This window comes from Silene latifolia, chromosome 3 (assembly GCF_048544455.1).
Source record: "Silene latifolia isolate original U9 population chromosome 3, ASM4854445v1, whole genome shotgun sequence".
Taxonomy (NCBI): Eukaryota; Viridiplantae; Streptophyta; class Magnoliopsida; order Caryophyllales; family Caryophyllaceae; genus Silene; species Silene latifolia.
The window spans coordinates 122,705,013-122,727,293 of NC_133528.1; the positions used below are offsets into that span (position 1 = coordinate 122,705,013).

The 22,281-nt window shown below is 38.4% G+C and overlaps 2 protein-coding genes and 1 non-coding gene across 3 annotated transcripts; all 3 read left to right on the forward strand.

Annotated features, from left to right (window-relative positions):
• The first annotated feature begins 3,577 nt into the window (after positions 1–3,577).
• Positions 3,578–3,684, forward strand: LOC141650813 (small nucleolar RNA R71). The gene has a single exon (XR_012546827.1). It is a non-coding gene; the product is annotated as a small nucleolar RNA R71 (small nucleolar RNA).
• Positions 3,685–7,036: 3,352 nt separating this feature from the next.
• Positions 7,037–7,618, forward strand: LOC141649615 (uncharacterized). Its single transcript, XM_074458299.1, has one exon. It carries the CDS (start codon positions 7,037–7,039, stop codon positions 7,616–7,618), a length of 582 nt encoding a protein of 193 aa, XP_074314400.1.
• Positions 7,619–7,972: 354 nt separating this feature from the next.
• LOC141647949 (putative 2-carboxy-D-arabinitol-1-phosphatase) lies at positions 7,973–14,906 on the forward strand. Its single transcript, XM_074456329.1, has 9 exons — positions 7,973–8,455; positions 10,181–10,286; positions 10,377–10,593; positions 10,915–11,033; positions 11,768–11,866; positions 13,044–13,082; positions 13,378–13,476; positions 13,564–13,671; positions 14,214–14,906. The coding sequence occupies exons 1-9, from the start codon at positions 8,133–8,135 to the stop codon at positions 14,583–14,585; spliced, it is 1,482 nt and encodes a 493-aa protein (XP_074312430.1). The 5' UTR covers positions 7,973–8,132; the 3' UTR covers positions 14,586–14,906.
• The last annotated feature ends 7,375 nt before the right edge of the window (positions 14,907–22,281 follow it).

The following is a 22,281-nucleotide window of genomic DNA, read 5'->3' on the forward strand; positions in this document are numbered from 1 at the left end:
TAAGAAAACTCTCCAAAATATGTAAATAATGCTTGAGAATTTCTCACATCTTTTCTTCTTCTCTTTTTTCCAATGCATACTTCTTCTTCATTTCACTTTCATGCTTTTTTCATTTCTTTCTTCTTTCTTTTCTCATTTTTTTTCATCATTTTTCTTTTTCACTTTTTTTTTCTTTCATTTTTTTTCATTTTCCTCTTTTTTATCTCTTGAGCATTAAGACCAAGCACATGATATTCAACTTTGAAACAAATCCCAATTGAGCACCCAAACAAGACCAATCAAGCTACTAGCTCAACAAGGTAGGCAAGTTATAATGTAGCTAGGGAAAATTGTTTGTGAAGGGGTCAAGAAGGCAATTATATTCATGTGAATGGCTCCAAAATGCTATAACAAGTGAATGCATGCTTACCAAGAGATGACAAGAGAACCATACTTGTGCGTTTTGATGAAACACACTTCATAAGGAGACCTACACTCACCTAAGAGAGACCGGATATGAATGCAATCGGTCAAAAGAGGCTCTACCTTACCAATTTGTAGCTTGCCGCAAGTCAAGATCAAGCCTATTCGGTTCATTCTTCATCTCCCACCTACTATGTCAAGACATCCCCATGTAGCTAATATCCCAACATGAAAGAATAAATCATTAGCAACAAGCCATTATTAGGATAAGCAAAGAGGAAAGTAGGCAACAAGCAAGCATAAAGAAAAAAAAAATTCTCTCAAAAATTTTCAAAATTTCTACACTATATGCAACTATACTATATGCAAATGCAATATCTTCCCCCAAGCTAAACATCACATTGTCCTCAATGTGCCAACTATCCAAATCACCCAATCAAACCATAATAATGGCTCAAAGCACAACACATGAAGGACTAGAGGTTATGTTTAATGGGTTGCAAGATCTAAACTAATATGCAAAACAATGAAAAACTTACTCGACTTGCTAATCTCCCCCAAGCTAGCATGAATCCGGGGGAATGTAGATGTTTCTTTGTGACCAAAGTGAAAAATAGTGAAGAAAAATGGTAGAGAAAGAGAATGGAGGTACCATCGGGTTTATATAAGAATGATAAAACGATTCACTCTTTACCCGCATAAGGAAGAAAGGCCGAAATTTCACAGAACCACGACCCCGATCGGGGCCACCAACCCCGATCGGGGTTGACCTCCTCTACAGGTTTTGCCTCTTTTCCGCGTTGATGTAATTTCCTTCTCTTTTTCGAAAACCACGTCCCCGAACGGGGTTGTTGCATGGGAAAGCGTGCCATATTCACTTCTAAACCTCATTTCTTCATTTTCACCTAAAAATCACAAAAAGAAACATCGTCAAGTCGAACATTTTATTACTAATCTACGAAAAACAATAAATTGCAGAAAATTAAAAACAAAAATAAATAAAAGCAATAAAAGGCTTGGGTTGCCTCCCAAGAAGCGCTGGTTTAACGTCCCGCACGACGTAAGAAGCTAATTGATTCAAGTTTTGTTCTTGAGCTTGCCACCAACCAAACTCCATGTCATAGCTCCTTTAGCATTCCCCAACCATTTGAAATTTTTCAAATAAAATTTCCCTTTCTTCTTTTTGACACTCTTAGCATTAGTGCCCTTAGCATCGTCACCTACAAAACAAACAACACCCATATCTTCCTCCAACGGATCCATTAGTAAGGATTCAAGCGTAGTAGAGGCATAAGAAGAGTCCACAGTGCTAAATAAATAACAAGACTCTTGTAACATTGGGCTTCTAATGGTGTTGTTTTTGCTAAAAGAAACCCAGTCATCACCTACTTCCAACGTCAACTTCCCATTTTTCACATCAATTAACGCACCCGCGGTGCGTAGAAATGGCCTACCCAATATAATTGGGGTTTGTGAGTCCTCGGCCATATCGAGTATGAGGAAGTCAACGGGTATGAAAAACTTGCCAACTTTGACGGGTACATCTTCTAAGACACCTAAGGGTCGCTTTAAAGAACGGTCTGCCATTTGCAATGTTGTACTTGTGCATTTTAAAGCACCCATGTTAAGTTTTTCATAAAGAGAGTAAGGCATGACACTCACACTAGCACCTAGGTCCCAAAGGGCCTTATCAATGGTATATGTGCCTATAGTGCAAGGAATAGAATAGCTATCGGGGTCCTTAAGTTTCGGGGGAGACTTATTTTGTAAGAGTGCACTACACTCTCCGGTGAAAGCAATGGTCTCAACCTCATTGAAGGATCGCTTCTTTGAGAGAATTTCCTTCATAAACTTTGCGTAGGAGGGGACTTGGGTAAGCAATTCTAAAAATGGGACGGTGACTTGTAAATTCTTACAAACTTCCAAAAATTTAGCAAACTTACCTTCCTCCTTGTGCTTTGCTAGACGATGAGGAAATGGTATTTGAACAACTTCTTTGGGAGGAGCATCCTCCACATCTTTCACTATCTCTTTCTCATTCTCCTTAGGAGCATCCACTTTCTTTGAAACGTCATCACTCTCCTTAGCATTAGGAGAGATTTATTCAATAAACACCTCATCACTTTCTTTTGGCATAGGAGGCCCAACATCTTTGGCATCAAGCTTGCTCTTCCTCTTTAGCATCAACAATCGATGAGGAAATGGCACACGATCTTTAACAATAGGCTCTTCACTAGCCTTCTTTTTGTCATTTCCCCCAAGCTTAGCCTTTTTGACAACCACCTCATCATCCAAAGTCATGGATGGCCCATCATAGCTTGAACCACTTCTCAAGGAAATAGAATTAGCGGTTTCATATGGTTGCTCACCTTGGGGAGGTAGTTGATCATTCTTCCTTTGAGAATTAGAAGCGGCTAGTTGAGCCACTTGTTGTTCCAACATCTTGACCGCGACACTATGAGCTTGATCGTTCTTTTGAATTTGAGCCAATAATTCCCTTTGCATTTGGATGATCATGCCCTCGAGCTTACTCACTCCTTGATTGTTTTGTTGGCCATTTTGTGGTGGATTTTGTTGGTAATTGTTTTGTGGGGGCCTTTGTTGATTTTGATAACCCGGTGGAGGGATATATTTTTGTTGTTGAGGGACATAGGCATTTTATTGTGGTGGAGGTTGTGGATTAAGCACATTGTTGCTATTGTAAGACAAGTTCGGATGGAATTTTGAATTCGGGTTATAGGTGTTGGAAAATGTACCCGGTGGATATGTACTTTGTCTTAGAGCTTTAAAAGCATTTACCTCTTCCATAGGAGCTCGGCAATGAGCGGCATAGTGGCCCGCACCTCCACATCCATCACAAACGATGATTTGGCTCGTTGAAGACACAACATTGAGTTGTTGAATGGAATCCTTAGCCTCTCTCTCCGCCAATTGTTGTTGGAGCAAGGCAATTTGAGCTAGCAAAACGGAGTTGTTAGAGGATTCTTCTTTACCTTCGTATGGCACAACTCGGGAATTGACATATTGGGCGTCATGGATCGCCATAGATTCGACCGTGGAATGAGCAAGATCGGTGTCAATTTGATCAAACCGCCCATTGTTGGCGGAATCAAGAATCCTTTGCGACTCGGCACAACATCCATTGTAGAATGTTATTGCTAGAAACCAATCATCTAGCCCATGATGTGGGCATTGCCTTTGAAGCTCTTTGTACCTCTCCCAAGCTTCATATAAGCTCTCAAGAGCTTGTTGACGGAATCCGGTGATTTGGCTCCTCAAAGTTTGAGTTCTCTCCGGTGGAAAAAACTTTTGATAGAAAGCAAGAGCCAATGTCTCCCAATTGGTTATTCCTAAGGTGGTGCGGTCAAGGCTATTGATCCAAAGCTTGGCCTTGTCCTTCAAAGAGAAAGGGAAAAGTATTTCCTTTATTTGGGCTTGGGTGACGCCCGTTTGACGGATCATGGAGCAATAGTCACAAAAGTTTTGCACATGCAAATTGGGATCCTCCAAAGGACTTCCTCCAAATTGCTTTCTCTCCACAAGGCTAATAAAAGCCGGTTTGATCTCGAAGTCCGGCGCGGTGATTTGAGTGGTTGTGATTCCGGCCGGAAGCATAGCCGCGGTGGGCTTTGAGTGATCGAAAAGTCTCACCATCTTTTTGGTAGTAGATGGTGATGGTGGTGGAGATGATGAACAAGAAACCTCCTCCTCTTCAAGGGCTTCTAGATCATCTAAGTAAGACTTTCTAGCACTTTCAACTTGGATGGGAGAAGTGGCTTCTTTCACTTCCCTCCAAAATCGTCGTCTTCTCCTAAAGGTTTTCTCGGGCTCGGAATCCGGTGAAAGCAATTCTCCACTACGAGAGGACCTGGGCATAAGACAAAAATTTCTAGGAAAATGATAAGTAACGGTCTCAAGGAACAAGTGTTCCCCAAGACAAAGAAAAACAAGATAAAAATCGACAATTCAATAAGCAACAAAACCGTTTCCCCGGCAACGGCGCCAAAATTTGATAGGCTTATCGCGTACCTATGCAAAGATAAAATTCCCTATACACAAATTAATGTAGTAATAGGGGTCGAACCACAAGGAAACGGGAATTATGTCGTGAATTGCTATGGGTAGATTCTTATCAAGGTCGATTTCGATTTGGGTTGGTTTGATTGTTTGGTGATTAATAACAATAATGATGTAAATTATATGATAAAAGTGAGTCTAAGGGGTTCGGGTCACACATGCAAGGGTAAATATACGATCATGATAAATGTGGTACTAATAACATTGTCAATTGCTTAGGCTTAAAGACACCCACCTTACGATATTAGTGTCAACCTTAGACCGGGTCCTAAAGAAACTCTCGTCCATGACTAGGTCGTCCTACTATACGTGCTTAGTCTAATTCAATTCCGTGCCTCTCGACTTATAGAACGAATAAACAAACTTAATCAATTGAAGAGGGCCCTAAACAAAGATTAAACATTGTGGCACAAGCATGTGATAGAAGCAATATGATCAATATTATTATTAATCTATTTTATCATGTTATATACTTGATTTATGCATGGCTCCCCTAGCCCTTAGACTAGGAAATTTAGCTACTCATACTAAAATGTAAATTGTAAACTAAATTAAGAGAAATGGTGAACATAATTGTATGGTTTATATAAACTAATTGATTTAACATGTGGAAGAATTAAACTAAAGTAATCTAACAAATTATTTAATTATAAACTATGTATAAACTGAAATAGAAATGTAGGGATATAAACTATAAGTAGAAATACCTGAAAAGTAGAGAACTTGCATGGAAGAACAATGTATAACCAAAAGCTTGAAATAACTTAGTATCAAATGTTTGAAGAACTACAAGATTAACTAATTTGTAAACTAATATGAAAACTATTGAGAGAAATATAATGCTTAAGGCTATTGTAAACTAAAATTGGACGTAAAAATTGGATGCCTAAAACCTAGGAATACCTCTCCTATTTATAGGAGAGGAGGACATAACGTAAACGCCAAGAGGCATGCAACCCCGATCGGGGTCGTGTGTTTCCAGCTCCTTTGCCTTAATTCTCCTCTTAATTGCTTGGAGAATCCTATGTTGGTGATTAATTGTGCGATTAATCACCCGGTTAAGACCTTAATTCTTGGCATCCTAGGTAGCTTGGAATCCTATCTTTTCCACCTTGACTTGGACTTGAAGTTGGGCTTGACTTTAGTTTGTTGACAACAATTGTATTGCACACATTAGTCCATCAACTTCTTCATGAAAAACCCATGCAAACACTCCATGATAGCCCAATATTTGGTCTTGCTTAGCCATTGCACTCTAGTAGCTCATCTTGTAGTATTTTAGCTCCAAAAAGCTTAAGTATCCTACAAAACATGTGGAGACAAACAAATGCACTAGAATAACAAATATTAGCTCAAAACACTATGATAAGTGCTAAATGACAAATAAAATGGAGCTAATATAGGGGATGAAAGTATATAAAATATGCACTTATCATGTTGTCTTCTTGTGTTGTGCCTACCGTGATCCACTATGGTGAGCAGTCGGTTTTAACAGGTTGATGTTTGGATCATAGCTGGGTGCTTGGAGGGACGAGTCTACCACGAGTCATGGCAGAGATAGTTTCACATAGTTGGTAGTAGTCACGAGTTGTATCTTTATTTTGTTTACATCGCTTGTAAATTTAATATAATCGTTCTTTTATCGACAATTGATTATTACTATCCTCGGCAACCGACATGGTAACGCCCTTATCGGCTAGGGAAGGTCTTATTAAGGCTCCTTGGTAGATAAGGGTGTTACATTTATAAAATGAGTCTTTTGTCATTTAATTGCATTGAGTGAGTCACATTGCATGTTGTTGGTCATGACGATTCGACGAGTCGGTATATTTGAGGAACTGGTATCCATGACATGTTTGGCATGTCATAGTCTATATGGTCTGTCATGCATTTCATACTCCTTCCTATTCAATATAAACTACCTTATTTTCTTTTCCATCTGGTTTCAGATCTCACGTTTTGCTACTGTGCATCAGTTATGGGCAGAGAGAAATGTGAGAATCTTTCAGCGAAATATAACCTAATACTGTCCTCAAATTATTCTATGAAACAATCCAAATCCGATATGTCTCGAGTCTCAACCGACTTAAATCCCAACTAAAACCAAGTCCAATAATGTGATTGGCACCTCTAAACTCAGATATTTTGGAATGACTCGGCCAAGGACGGATAACGCCCATGAGGCATGAGCAACGGTAACCATAGAATAATGGAATACAAATCCTTCAAATTTACCGCGAAAAAAACAGGTTTATGGAGGGAGTATGAGATTATGCTTCTTACTTCTAAACTTTGAGCTGTCACGATGCATGGTAAAATGAGTGGCTGACCTGGACCCTGGTATGCGTACTTTGTAAGTTATCACGTATGCTCGGAATTTTGTGTAGTGCGCAGCCCCTAAAAAGATAAAGGTTGCAGGTGTCCCATAAAAAAAGCGTATAATTTGTACAAGTCAAAATTAAAGATATCTCGATAACCTGGTTTGGTACAAAATGGAACGTTTATGAAAAAGTATATGTAAAAGAGTAAAATTCCTATATGAAAAAACAATGTCAAAATGTTCCTGAATAGCTGGTCTTCTGGACATAAGTTTAGTGTTAAAGCTGCTTATGTCTTCTTCAGAGGTGCTGATGATGCTGGCCCTTGGACAAAAGCCCTTGTTCATGCTAGGATTGTGCCTAGTCACAAGTTTATTTGCTCTCTTGCAGCTCGGCAGCAGCTTACTATTGTTGATAACTTGCAGAAAAGAGGCTTTTGGTTTATAAATAGATGTGCTCTGTGTGAGGGTGCTTTGGAAACTCATATCCATATTTTCTTTCAATGTCCTTTCTCATATGAAGTCTGGACTAAAATACAACAATGGATGGGCATCTATTGCATTGGTGGTAGTCTGCAGCAGATTTTGGAGATAGTGGTCACAGGAAGACAGCATAGACAATGGGAGCAAGTCTGGTTTCAGACCTCACTTGCTGCTACTGTGCATCAGTTATGGGCAGAAAGAAATGTCAAAATCTTTCAAGGAAGGAAGAATGTTGGTGCCAACATTGTCCGTAGGATCCAATTCTTAGTGTCTGTGCGGATGTTGATGTGGAAAAATCACAATCAGTATAGTTTTATTGTAGCTAGGTTATGCTCCTAGTTTGTTTGTTGGTATATTGGATAGTTTTTGCAAAACTCATATAATTTCATCCTTATTAAATGAAATGATAATTTTTTTTGAAAAAAAAAAAAAAAAAAAAAAAAGAATCGAAATAAATTTGAATCAATCAAGTTGAAATTTAATTAAACTGAATTAAACGAAAATGGTGAATTGAACTAAAGTTAATTGAATTGAATAAAGCGAAGCTAAACTAAAGTGAGCTGAAAATAAGCCAGACAAAATATAAACTAATAATGTCCTCAAATTATTCTATGAAACAATCCAAATCCGATATGTCTCGAGTTTCAACCGACTTAAATCCCAAGTAAAACCAAGTCCAATAATGTGATTGGCACCTCTAAACTCAGATATTTTGGAATGACTCGGCCAAGGACGGATAACGCCCATGAGGCATGAGCAACGGTAACCATAGAATAATGGAAGACAAATCCTCCAAATTTACCGCGAAAAATCCCAAGAGAACAACTGAACCAGTACACTTAAAACTACCAAAATGCATGCCTTTTCACCATCTCCACTCCAATTCATAATCATCACCAAAAAACCCTATTATTCATACTCCACTAACCCTAAACTATGGAAGATTCGATCATCCGCGACGACATTGACGGCGGAGAGAGAATTATCGGTTGAATTTCCGGCGATTAAGGCGGCGAAGCGAGTGGTATTGGTGAGGCACGGGCAAAGCACGTGGAATGCTGAGGGAAGAATACAAGGGAGTTCCAATTTCTCGGTACTTACTCCGAAAGGCGAGGCTCAAGCTGAGACTTCTCGTCAAATGCTTCTTGATGATTCCTTTGATGTTTGCTTCACTAGGTTTTTCTTCCTTTTATTCTTCGGTTTTTTGTTTGTTTGATTGATTTGATTTTTTTATTGTTGTGTATGATTTTGTATTATTTAGGTTTAGTGTTGAACAAATTAAAAATCTGGATTGAATTGGATAAAAATGAGGTGAATTGAAGTAGTTGAATTATAGGAATGCTTAATTTGAGAATAATGTTGTGGAGAAATTACAAGGAATGATGTCAATTGTGGATTTCGAGCTGCTCAGCTCATCAGTTGATAAGGAATTCAAGGCTGATGATAGGTCATAGGTCTAAGGCAAATAGGTGAAGCTGGAACATATGCATCACTTTTTGTAGAGTAAAATGTTGCTAAAATTCAGTGTCAAGATTAATCATGCCTTGTTTAGACCTATACACCGGCACCTCGTTCTTAGCTTGTTTTGAAAAATAAAATCACTAAGTCAGTGGGAATTTGTGCAATCAAAACATGCGACATTGCGACAATCTGGTTTGCTGTTGTGTTTATAATGTATTGTTATATTATTATGTACATGTACCTAGTTATTTGAGTTGTGGATGAAGACGTTACCGCTACCTTTGAAGCGCATTGCTTGTAAACCACTTACATGTGTTATAACTACAAACTGAGCTAGCCACATTGATCGGTTTTATATTCTAACATATACTAGTGTGAAATGCTTTAGCATAATCCATTATCTCAATCACGGTTGTTCTCATTAGATGTTTAACTTGAGGGTATTTCCAAGCTTTCAAGTTCTTTTAGTAGGTAAAGAAATTTCTTAGACCTTTAAACTAAACTAGGGTGTAAATGAATATGTCTATGGGACCGTTAAATGGTTAACACTGTGTTGCAGCTTCAAAATTATGTGCTTGTGTTTGGATTTGGTTATTAGCAGGGGTTGATGTTACTTGTTCAGCCACTCGGATCATCTTGCGAGATTATGTTATGCATCAATTTTATGATATAAAATGTTTTTTGGTATAAAATAAGTGTCCAAGTGTCTTGTTGATCACAAGCAGTATCACATCAATAGCGCAATTCCGCAACCAAACTGAAGTGTCAAAATAATATAGCTTCTAAGCTTGAAATGAATAAATCATGATTTTGTCTGGGTGTATCTTTAGTATTCGAAACCCGTTGGATCTTGCTATGTTGGTCCAAATATTCATATTTGGTGCTATTGGAGCTGGAAGTGTCTGCTCTAAAATGAGTTCAAGTAGCATAGGAGCGAACAAGTTCATCTAGGTATCTAACAATCTATGTAATGTTTGGTGTCTAATCTCCAACAAACCAAATATTGGTCGAACTGGTAAAAAAAGTGGTTTCATTTGAGTTTCAATTTTTTGTTCATCTGTTTCTAAGAGGCATGTGCAAGCGTTGTTTAAGGAGTTATTTCCTTATTAGATTTAATCATGAAGGTACTTAAGCTTAAAATGAATAAATCAAGGATTAAGCTTGAAACGAATCAATCAAGGATTAAGCTTGAAATGAGTAAATCAAAGAATAAAAGGGTAACAAGAAGGTTTATTACTCTGATGAAATGAATGTGGTTCGTGTTTCACGGAATGTAGGAGCTATGATGTGAGACATGTTTGGGCTCTTAAGTCGTGCCACAATTTATTTGGAATAATTGTGTCCCAAAATTCTAAAGGCTCTCAATGTTTCTTAACCTGTCACGTTAGTCCGTTTTCACTCACCAAATGAGCTTGACAGGACTTTGTTTTCCTGATGCAGTCCCCTCTCTAGATCAAAGCGAACGGCTGAAATTATTTGGGGTACCCGCGATGCACCAATGATCCCGGATACTGATCTGAGGGAAATAGATCTGTATTCTTTTCAAGTTGAGTTAACTTTTCCAATTTCCTTAGGGCGACAACCTACTGTAAAATGGATTCTGCAATGGTCTGTTGATCCATCTGATTTTCTATAGGGACTTTTAAAACACGAGGGAAAGGAGAAGTTTGGCCCTGCTTTTCGCCAGTGGCAAGTTGATGCTCCGAACTTTGTGATAGATGATCATTATCCTGTCAGGGAGTTATGGGCACGTGCGAGAAGTTGCTGGGACAGGATCCTAGAACACCAAAGCAAGTCTGTACTTGTAGTTGCTCATAATGCTGTGAACCAAGCACTTGTTGCAACAGCAATTGGTAACTTTGTGAAGTCTTGTTGAGTTTAGAATTTAGACCAGGCAAATGGGTTATTCGAGTACAATTTTGGTCAGGTCATTACGAGTTTAGGTCATTCCATGTACGGGTCAGTTCAGGTCTTTTAGGTAAGCAGTTACTGGGCTGGTCATCTTAGGGTCTTGTCAATTCAGGTTTGGGTCTACTTCAGGCCGTTGTTGTTGGGTTTGGGTCAGGACTCAGGCCAATGTAGGTCATGTCTTTTTGCCGGTCTAGTTGTGTTTGTGCCTGATGTTTCAGTATGATGCTTATGTTAATCCTTCTTCATGTCTTTCAAACTATCAGGCTTGGGAACCGAGTATTTCAGAGTGCTACTTCAGAGCAACTGTGGTGTAAGTGTGTTGGATTTCATACCTCGGCCTGAGGACAGGTCTCCATACATCTGCCTTAATCGTTTGAACCAGGTACAAGGACCTGTTTAACATAGATCTCTCCCTTATTCAGTTTTTTGAGACTTAACCATTAAACTGCTGATACTCTTACTCTTCATTTCTGTGGTCAAGTTTGTTGTGTAAGTGCAGATGTGTTTGAATAATAATGTTTTAATGTTCGATATGAAAAATGTTCTTTTGTCTTCCACAATTTTTTGGGGTCATATTAGTGATAATGAAGCAATTACAATAAGAAAGAAATATTCTCTGATTCCAATAGGGCCAAGACTCATTATGACTGCACTTCTGGTGCTTTTGGAATAAGGAGTAAAGCAAAAATAACTCTATGACTGCACTTCTGGTGCTGTGGAGCAGCAATCGAACAACGCAATTATCTGCACGAGTCATTCTGAGATATTAAGTGTGTATTGTCTGACATAGAGATAAGACTTTGTACATCCAACTATATTACTCCACCTTAGGCGGGTGAAAGGTCCTTGAGGCACTTGCTTGTAAGACTGTGGATAAGACTTGCATCATATGATTGCTTTACCAAGGAACTTCAGACATTCTTTGTTTTCATGCTTAATAAAGCTCGGATCAGTACCTGTGTTTGGCGTACCCCTTTATTTCACAACATAGCTTTGCAATTTTGCATATTAGTTGCATAGCAATTATCTTAAATTTCATAAGCTATTCTGCGAGTGCTAGTTTTTGTTTTACTTTTCTATCCTCTGATTAGTAGAGATTAATTTTGTTTATGGCAGACTCCGGGTTCACCCATAGCTGGTGGAACTTCTGCGGGTAGGAAAGCAAGCAGTCGGATCATCCTGGCTTGTCACGGGACATCAGAGAACAGTGGAGAGGTATGCGCATACTGAATGTCTTCTTTCCATTGTTGCCTTTTCCAAAGATATGCGATAAAGATATGTCCCAAAGATTAAAGGGAAAATTTTATCGCACGGCAATTAGGCTTGCCTTACTGTACGGCTCCGAGTGTTGGGCCGTGAAACATTGTCACGTTCAAAAGATGAGTGTGGCGGAGATGCATATGTTTAGGTGGATGTGCAGCCATACAAGGAAAGATCAATTAAGGAATGAGGTGATTGGGGAAAAGCTGAAAGTGGCGCCAATAGAGGACAAGATGATGGAAAACCGACTAAGATGGTTTGGCCATGTGAGAAGGAGGCCTATGGACGCACCAGTTAGGAGATTGGAGACCTGGGCAGCAGAAAAGGTTGCTAGGGGTAGAGGGAGACCAAAACAGACATGGTTGAGAGTGATAGAGAACGATATGAGATTTCTCGGGCTTGATGAGGGTATGGTGACGTAGAGAGCACAATGAAGGGAAATGATACATGTGGATTTTTAGTATTTGACGTTATTTGAAATATTTAATGTTTTTTATTTAATTTTTAAAAATGTATTTGTTATTTTCGGTTTTATTACACCTTTTACCAATAGCTTTCTTATATATTAATACTTGGTTCACTTTTAAGGTTTTCCGGACCCTTAAGTTTACTTCGGTTTTCAAAATCGTTTTAATCTTTATTCTCGATTTAAATTATAAGTTTTTATAAAAGAAATCCGGACTTCGATTTTTAAACCTTAAGTTTACTTTCTTTTGTATTATGTTTCACTCCCTTTTGTTTTTTACTTTTTCTTTTCTATATTTTCGCATTTTGAGGTGTGCATTTACAAAGCGTCTTGCTTGTGACAGGTACATTTCGTCACAAGCTGAAGACGAGGTAAAATGTGACCCATTTAAGACGAAAATGTAACCATTTTACCTAAAAAGTTACCAGAACAATTTCCTAAGCTATAATAATTTGTCATTAAAATGGTCACATTTTGTCGTTAAAATGACGACATTTGGCCCGTTTTGAGCTTGTGACAAAAAGTCTCCGTCTTCAATGAGAATTGGTGAATGTCCTAATGTCCTATAAGTCACTTCCCTGATCAACTTACTTTACACTTTACATCTTCTTGGGTGGAATTTCAATATTATTTTAGATCTAAAATTTGAGTTAATTTTTTTGGCAGGTTGGGGATCAACCAATGAACATGCTTGGTGTCATTCAGGTGACTTGTACCTTCTCATAATCTTGTGGTTACTTGATTGCTAAGAAAAAACATTGGAATTACAATTTATGGGCATTCTACTAACAGTAGGTTGTTTGGTTGTCACAAAACATATGATAATGAATGAGAAATTCCACATCCTTCAAAAACGAGGAAGTATGTGTCAATTTATGGACATAGAATGAGAAATACTACTTTCCAGGCGTTATGATTTTGTGTAATGAATCAAACAACCAACAATTGTCCATCCCTTTGATGCTTATCAAATGACATAATTCTTTTGTGAATGAAACAGGCACAGAAAACTGCAGAGCTATTGCTTGATTTGAAAGTGAACACAGTAGTTAGCAGCCCAAGAAAGGCCTCAGCTGAAACAGCTAAGATCATATCTCAAGTAAGCCTCTTAGTATTAATCTTCCTTTTCATTTTCTTTTCCTAGGTTTATTACATTTGCAGTAGATAACACACTGTCTTAAATCAGGTTCAAGAAGCTGCAGATTGCTTAGGTGCTGATTGTGTGCCGCGCTATGTGGATGTGAAGGAAATGGAACAACTTTCCGTGGAAACCTTTCTTGGCCAATCAAAACAAGTAAGATTTCTAGTACAATGACTTTAGGACTTAATGTGGTTTCAGTTACGCAAAAGCAATTGTTGTATAGTTAACTCTTCCCGTTCGGAATTAGGACATTTTCAGGACCAAAATGTCCCAGCTGTAAATAGACTTGGCAAATGGGACATTCGCATCAGTTAACTTCTATTGATTTCGGGTAGGGTAAATTTTGGTCTAGTGTATGATATTGTTTGGTCACTTCCGGTAGAGCTCATTTTGGTCTCCAGTTGACTTATTCAACTCGGGTTAGTATTGTCATGTCTAGCTTTAAGCGGTTAAAGAATCTTGATTAATTTTAGCTGACCCTAAATCATTTGGACCACACCGATTCTCATATATAAGACGTATTATGGGGTTGTTGTTTCTGGTTAAGTTCATACTTTATAGTATGTTAATGCGTTAAATGGGATATGATTTTAGTTGAATTGGTTGGTCTCTCATTTTATATTATTACGACACGTCTTTCAACATACTACCTCTCAACTAAGGCTTAGTTATTCTTCTTCTCCATCCTTTTTTAGAACTTGGCTATGGATTCCATTATCGGGTCTTCACTCAATGGACTCGAGGACGGTGTGATAAATCCACTGTGGGATCAAACAGAAAACGCGTGGCAAAGTTTAATTAAGGAGCTATCTAATTCATCAGAACAAGAGCAAGTGGTGGTTGCAGTAGGACATCCAATTCTGCACATTGCTCTAATGACACATTGCCTGAATTTGAGCGAAGATTGGTTGGGATCTTTCCATCTGGATGAAGGTAGTATAAGCGTCATCGATTTCCCTGACGGACCGACTGGAAAAGGTATCATTAGATGCATAAATTATACTGCTCATTTAGGAAGATGGTCAATCCCCATCACTAAATCTACTCTGGAGGACGAAGAGTACTAGGTTAGTCTTGTATAGTCATGCTGTCGAAATGCACATCACCAATTCGAATGCTGAATTCTTTCAGTAACCTTTGTATAGCCATGCTGTTTTAATGAACTTCCTGAGCTTTTTCAAAAAATTCCGAATTAGTCATTCTCTTCTCTTATGCATTCTTTCTATATACTCAAGCCCGGATATGGATGTGTGTCAGCCAATACCTATTTTAGGGAGTTTTGCATGTTCTAGCCTAAAATAGGAGTGTTATGGTCGGGTCGACACAAAATTCAACTGTAAGATTGTATAAATAGAAATGATGAATGCACAATCGTTAAATTCTGCAAACATTGTCATCCTCTAAAATCCTAAGACGGTAGAGATCCAACATCTAATAACCATGAAAGTAATGTAAATATTTTCTTATAACAAAATAGTAGAATTAATAAAATATTGAAACTTACCCCAAAGGCTGAAAAATAAAAAAGTACATAACAAAGGCCTACGCGTAGCCTATTGTGTATAGTCGTCTTACTGTAAGACGGTCCAAATACTCCTGTAGTCGATAAGGAATACATGACTATTTGGTCAAAAAATCTCGAAGCAAAAAGGACTTGTACAGAACTAACTCATGCTGCTCATATATGTTAGTATGTTACCCAACCCGACCCGAATGTATTTACATATGTTAGTCGATAAGATTGTATTTTCATATTAATCTAGCCTCCCAAAAATCGATCAAAAGAAAGGAGCCCTTTGAGGTCTTGATCTCTTCCTCCTCCTATTTTTAGGCCTTAAACTCTTTGCATGATCACTCTCATTCTTACTGTTACTGTTACTGTTACTGTTACCGTTATGGTCAACAACATTAACCAAAGCCTCTAATTTGGCCTTCACCTTTTCGATACAACTTAGCTTGCATAATAACGAACAATACGAAGAAGACGTCTTTTCCAGTAAATTATACCCACAATTATTACAGTGATTTGGAAGTCCTTTATTCTCCATATTCTTAGCATAAGTTTTCTCATTATTTCTAGACTTTCGGAAGTAGACATCTTTGCCATTTATGTTGTAAACTCGAACGTCCGAAACATCTAGGACATTAGACCCTAGGCTCATGATGTCTGTTTTTAAGTAAGCGTAGTCGTTTGTGTTAAAGTACGCTTTGAAAATCCGGTGAGATGGATCGTGTTCTGCTTCGTCTGCTCTCGATAATGATTCTCGTCCACAATCAACGCAAAAACTCACTTTTTCATGACTTTCTTTCTTCTTTGTGGGATTGAATGTCGCATTTATCATGCACATTATCGGTGATGGAATACCCATTTGTTTTAATTTCTTTCTTTGGTAGATAGATAATCAGGGAGAACAGAGATTTAACTCATGTTGTATATATATAAGGAAATTGAAATAAGGACATAAGGTGAAGGAATTATACTGGAAACATAATTCCTACTTCTGTTATACTATGGGAACGTAAGAAGGAAAGTTTGTAAGAGCAATGTTTTTCTCCTTTTGCCTAAGAAAAGTCGAATAAACGATTTAACAATAGTTTTTCTAAAAGGATTTTGTGTGCTCTAAGGTACATGTTAGAACCGTTTTTACATAATATTATAATATATGATTATAAAATCATTAGTAAAAAGATATAAGCTATAAATATATAAAGACAAATGTAAGAAAAATATTAGAAATGAAAGCTTTTATTGGCTGAGGAGGAACCATAGGATTATGATTTTGTTCGATGGCATAAAAGTGTTTTAGATCTTAATTCACAAAAGACTCGGCCGCATCTATACATTTACAGCTAAGTAAAGAGATTGCTGACAATTGAATGCTACAAAACTAAACAATGGATCAAAGGCCCAATAAAGATTCAAAGAGAGACTGTTGACGTGGTTTCAACTTTGAAGTGGATAGCAGCATATCCAAGCCCAAATAAAAAAGGATGAAGGACCAAGTATAAGTGGACTAAGACCGTGCACAAGAGGACGGGGCTACGTAATTATCGGGGGCGTTTGGTACGGGAAAGGGAAAGAGAATGGAAAAAAGAAAGAGAAATGAGAGAAAAGGTATGGGTTACCCTTAGATTATATTAGTTGTTTTGAAACAAGAAAGGGAAATTCAGTTCCACCGTATCCACCACCACCACCACAAACCACCTTATCCTACGCCACCACCACCATTAGGCAATTCACCGCTGCCGCCCAATAGCCGCCTCACCGTCGTATTGTCGACCCCAGCCTACCACACCGCCATACACCCCTTAACCCAAATCCGAAACCAACCTAAAAACAACCTCCACCACCTACGAAACTCCCTCCCTCACCGTAGTAAACACCAGATCTGGTGTTTTATTGTGGTTGGCGGAGGCTTCGACAGTATTGGGGCTGTCAGAGAGAGAGGTTACCGGCGGGGGAGGAGTTTCGGTAGGGTGGGAGAGTTATTGAGGGTTTTGGTGTGGTGTTTAGTGGTTGGGGATGTAGGGTCCGAATGAGTACGCTGGTGAGTGGGCCGGAATGATCAGGGACCACCGACGTCACTGGTGGTGGTTGTGTCGGTGTGGGAGGGTGTGGTGGGTGTTGGTGATAGTGGGTGTACGGATGTAGTGGTGGAAATAGAAAGTAGGAGGGAAAGGGTATGGGCTTACCCTAGGGGGGGTGGGGGTATGGATGTGGATGGTTTTGGGGGTAAGAGAGGGTATGAGTTATCCTTTGTTTGTGTCAAACAAAAAACAACAAAAGGAATCACTCATTTTAATTGTCTTTCCCTTTCCTAAAGCCCCTGAACCAAACGCCCCCTTGGTTATTAGGTCATGTTCTTTTGGACTTATTTTTGCTTAACTTAACTTAAATTAACTTATTTTTTTTGAACTTTTCTGAACTTAACTTATTTTTGATTAACTTTTCAAACTTATTTTTACTAAGCTTAACTTAACTTATATTTGGCTTAACTTATTTTTGTTTAACTATTCTAAACTTAATTTATAGAAGCTTAACTTTTGTGAACTTAACTTAATAGTAATAGTAATTCTGGGACAATTTATGTTTTTAATTTTGGGACAATTTGTGAGGAGAAAGAGTAAAGTGAGTGGGACTTTGAAACAGTAGGCAATTTCGTTTTTTATATAAAGTATAATGTTTAGAGTAAATAATTAATGTTTTGTTTTTTTTTTGCTTCGATTATAATAAAAGTCGTATGAGAATTATCCTATGTAACGAACGGTCTTATCCCGTGTATTTCTGCAAAATGTGACCACATTTTGGTTAATAGTGACCACTTTTGGGTTAATAGTAATTATCTTATGCGATTGGTCATATTTAAAAAAAAAAAAAAAAAAAAAGATCGCACATGAGACGGTCGTACAAGAGAATTTGTGAAAATCGCAACTTTTCCAAAACTCGTCAATACTATAAAACGGGTATGACTTTTATAGTTAAGTTAACTTATTTTTTTGAACTTAACTTTACTGAACTTTTCTAAACTTATTTTTGCTGAACTTAACTTAACTTATTTTTGCTTAACTTTTCTGAACTTATTTTTGCTTAACTTAACTTAACTTATTTTTGCTGAACTTAACTTATTTTTGCTGAACTTAACTTAAATTAAGTAAAGAAAAGTCCAAAAGAACATGGCCTTATTCTTGAGGACGTGCCTCACCGTAGGAATGACTTGGTCGTACAGATGCAGACTACTTTGGTTTGTTTGGAATACGTATCTCAATCAAGCAAATTCTACTATGATGCTATCACTTATTACACTAATGCCATCCACGATAGGAAGGAGGCTGAGGGCCAAAGAAGTAGTTGAGGGTAAGGTGGTGGCACTACCCCAAAGACTTGCAAATCCTTAAACACGCCAGGAAGCTGAGAATCGAGTGTCGACCTTGGAAGAACTTTTGTTCCTTTCTGAGACGGCTCTTAAGAAGGCAGAAAGGAAAGGTGATGTCGTTGATTCTCAATTAGCCGCTTCGGAGGCAGCTATCTTTGACCTGCGCAACCAACTAACCCATGCTGAGAAGATGTGTGAGAAGGCGCTGGCAAAGCTAGCCAGGGTGAGTTTTGCCAATAATGAGGCTGTCAGAGAGAGAGAGAGGTTACCGGCGGGGGAGGGAGTTTCGGTAGGGTGGGAGAGTTATTGAAGGTGTTGGTGTGGTGTTTAGTGGTTGGGGATGTAGGGTCCGAATGAGTACGCCGGTGAGTGGGCCGGAATGATCAGGGACCGCCGACGTCACTGATGGTGGTTGTGTCGGTGTGGGAGGGTGTGGTGGGTGTTGGTGATAGTGGGTGTACGGATGTAGTGGTGGAAATAGAAAGTAGGAGGGAAAGGGTATGGGCTTACCCTAAGAGAAGGGGGGGGGGGGAGGTATGGATGTGGATGGTTTCGGGGTAAGACAGGGTATGAGTTACGCTTTGTTTGTGTCAAACAAACAACAACAAAAGGAATCACCCATTTTAATTCTCTTTCCCTTTCCTAAAGCACCCGAACCAAACGCCCCCTTAGTTATTAGGTCCTGTTCTTTTGGACTTATTTTTGCTTAACTTAACTTAAATTAACTTATTTTTTCTGAACTTTTCTGAACTTAACTTATTTTTGATTAACTTTTCAAACTTATGTTTGCTAAACTTAACTTAACTTATATTTGTTGAACTTAACTTATTTTTGTTTAACTATTCTAAACTTAATTTATAGAAGCTTAACTTTTGTGAACTTAACTTAATAGTAATAGTAATTCTGGGACAATTTATGTTTTTTAATTTTGGGACAATTTGAGAGGAGAAAGAGTAAAGTGACTGGGACTTTGGAGTATTCAATGAAACAGTAGACAATTTCGTTTTTTATAAAGTATTAATGTTTAGAGTAAATAATTAATGTTTTTTTTTTGCTTCGATTATAATAAAAGTCGTATGAGAATTATCCTATGTAACGAACGGTCTTATCCTGTGTATTTTTGCAAAATGTGACCACATTTTGGTTAATAATGACCACTGAAGCTCTAAAGATGGAGATGTCCTACCAGGTGGCCGAACTTCAGAAAGAGGTTACGGATACGGCTGAAATGTTGCTCGGTGTTTCTCCCGAAACCCACCTCTAGTGTTATGAGCAGTGCTTCTCGGAGATGAGGGATCGTGTTAACCGTGTTGATCCCAACTTTGATTGGGCTCATTTTGACTTCTTGATGGTCGTGGATGATGCTTGTGTTAAATTGCTGAAGATGAAGTTGGTGTCGCTGAAGATGGTGTTGGCATAGGGCTTAAAGTGAACGTCCTGCCGCTACATGTCAAAACTGATCTGGGGGACATTGGGTCCCCTTCCCCCAAATAGAAAATCGGGATGTCGTCCTACTGTGTGTCTTGCTTCCCCGGGAGCCCTAAGCCGAGTCTTCTTGACACAGCTGAGTCGTTCTCTCGGGGGGCTTCACGAGTCCTTGTTTCTGCCTACCTTTATGGGTTTTTTCTTGTTTTCGACTTTTAAATGACGTAGGTGGAGTTAGGTCCTTTTTGGGTGGAAGGCCGCCGATTTTGGGGTTGACTCCCTTTTCTTCCCTTCTTTTGGCCTAGTCGTTCCATAATCTCACTAACACATTTCTCATTTTTATCTCATTTTATTCAACTGTTAATGCATCGTTCATTTTATTTTGTTCTTTTGTCATTTGAATGCTTCTCGTGGGAATTCGCCATTATTAACACTCTTGGCCTCCATTTCCGGTTTATGGGTTGTGCCCTTATTCACTGTGTTTTTGGGTCTCGGCCATGTCCTTTTATTGCGTGAGCCGTTGAATCTACCTTATCTAGGTTACCTTTGTTGGCATTAGGCGAGTCTTTCCTCATTTGCGAAAGTTAAAAGCCATAGATGGCTATCCCCCCTTCCCCCAATATCGCCTAGTCTTCATTTCAATTACGGGTATCCCTCTATGTGAGGTGTTCCTTTCCTACTGTTTGGTAGGGATGTCCCTCTTTGGAGTAGCCGATGAGGGTTTTTCCCTCCTACCTTTTTGTTAGGGTCCCTCTTTTGGCATCGCCGATAGGATTATACCTTCCTATTTCCCATGCCTTTTAGTTGTGAAAGTATAAAACAACTGATAGGTATATGAGACGTCTTAAACATTTCATTGCTTCAAAAGGAGTCTTATTACAACTTTACGCAGAGTCGTTAACATGCTTGATTGTCCTCCGACTTGTTTGAAAAGGAAAATAAACTAATTTTACCCCGGAGCCAACTTGCACTAGAAATAATACTTTTTAATAGTATCGGCGATTTAATATGCCCCAAGCTCATCTCCTTCCGATGTGGCCAGGGTGTAGGTAACCGACTTTAGGCTTTTGGTGATCTAGTATGGGTATTCCAGTCGGCGGATAGTTTTTCGTTTATGTTGCCTTAACCGACTGCTACAATTTTCCTGAGGACGTAATCTCCGACCTGGATCTGTCACTTTTGCACTCTCCGTTTAAACTGTTTTCTCATTCGATTCTGGTACACCGCGATGTTGAACCGGGCTTTTCCCCTAGTATCCTTTACTAGGTAAAGGGCTGATGGAGCGGGTTGTTGTCCGCAATCAAACACATTTATATCCAACTACTAGCATAGCAAGCAAGTCGGGGTCAATCCACGGGACAGGGGTACTCAAATTGTTCAATCTAATTGTGTGTTGTGCTTAGGATTGTCACAATTGGTTTGGGATTGTAGTTGTATTCTAAACTAATGAAAGCAATAAAATATGACAAGCAATAAAGCAAATAGGGATTTAAACAAATGATAAAGGATACTAGGATGTAATGGGATCATAAGGGAATCATGGTAAGATAGCATAAATGAGTTATATAGAAGCAGACAATTTATTATTGTTGGATTTAAGTTAGTTTATGTCATACCGTTCATAAGAAGATTTGGGTCCCGGAGCCGAGTCATTTGTGACTGTACAACATCTACAAGTCGACTTAACTCTTCCTATTAAACTACATGCATGATAAACCAAATCCTACGGAAACTTACATCTCGAAGCCGAGTCGTTTAAGACTTTACAACACCTACAAGTCGACTTGGGTTTTCCCTATTCAACTCTATGCATGGTCTAATAAGGCTTGAGTTGGTTTATATCTTACAAGCCTCATTGAAAAGATAAGAGATGGGTAAAAAATACAAGGTTTCATAGTCTAGCATTTCATCAAACATGACATGTGCATAAGTTCTAACAATAAGCAAGCATTCATATGAACACATTAAGCATAAATTTATCCCATGATTAACTCCCCTAATCCCCCATTAATCCTAGTTAAGTAACTACTCACTTATTATCATGGGAAACATGTTATCAATGGTGTCAATCATCAGAACAAGTATAAACATGATAAGACAGTGAAGAAATAAACAATAAAGAGTAAAGAGTAAAGAGTAAAGAGTAAAGGAATTATACCAAACTTAAGATGAACAATTGGAAAGGAAAGAATAATAGAAGAAAACTTGATTGATTGATGAAGAGTTGTCAATTCTCCAATAATAACCCAATAATCTTCAATTACCCAATAATAAACTTGAACAATAATTAAGGAAAGATTAATGCGGAATGATTGAGATTAATCTATTCTAATCTACTACTAATCTAATCTAAGGAAGGTTTGCCTCCACTAAGAGGGCTTAGTTCTAAGCTAAGAAGACTTTGCCGCCTCTAAGAGGGCTTTCTCTATACTAAGGGAACTTGGTTTTTTGGTTATTACAAATG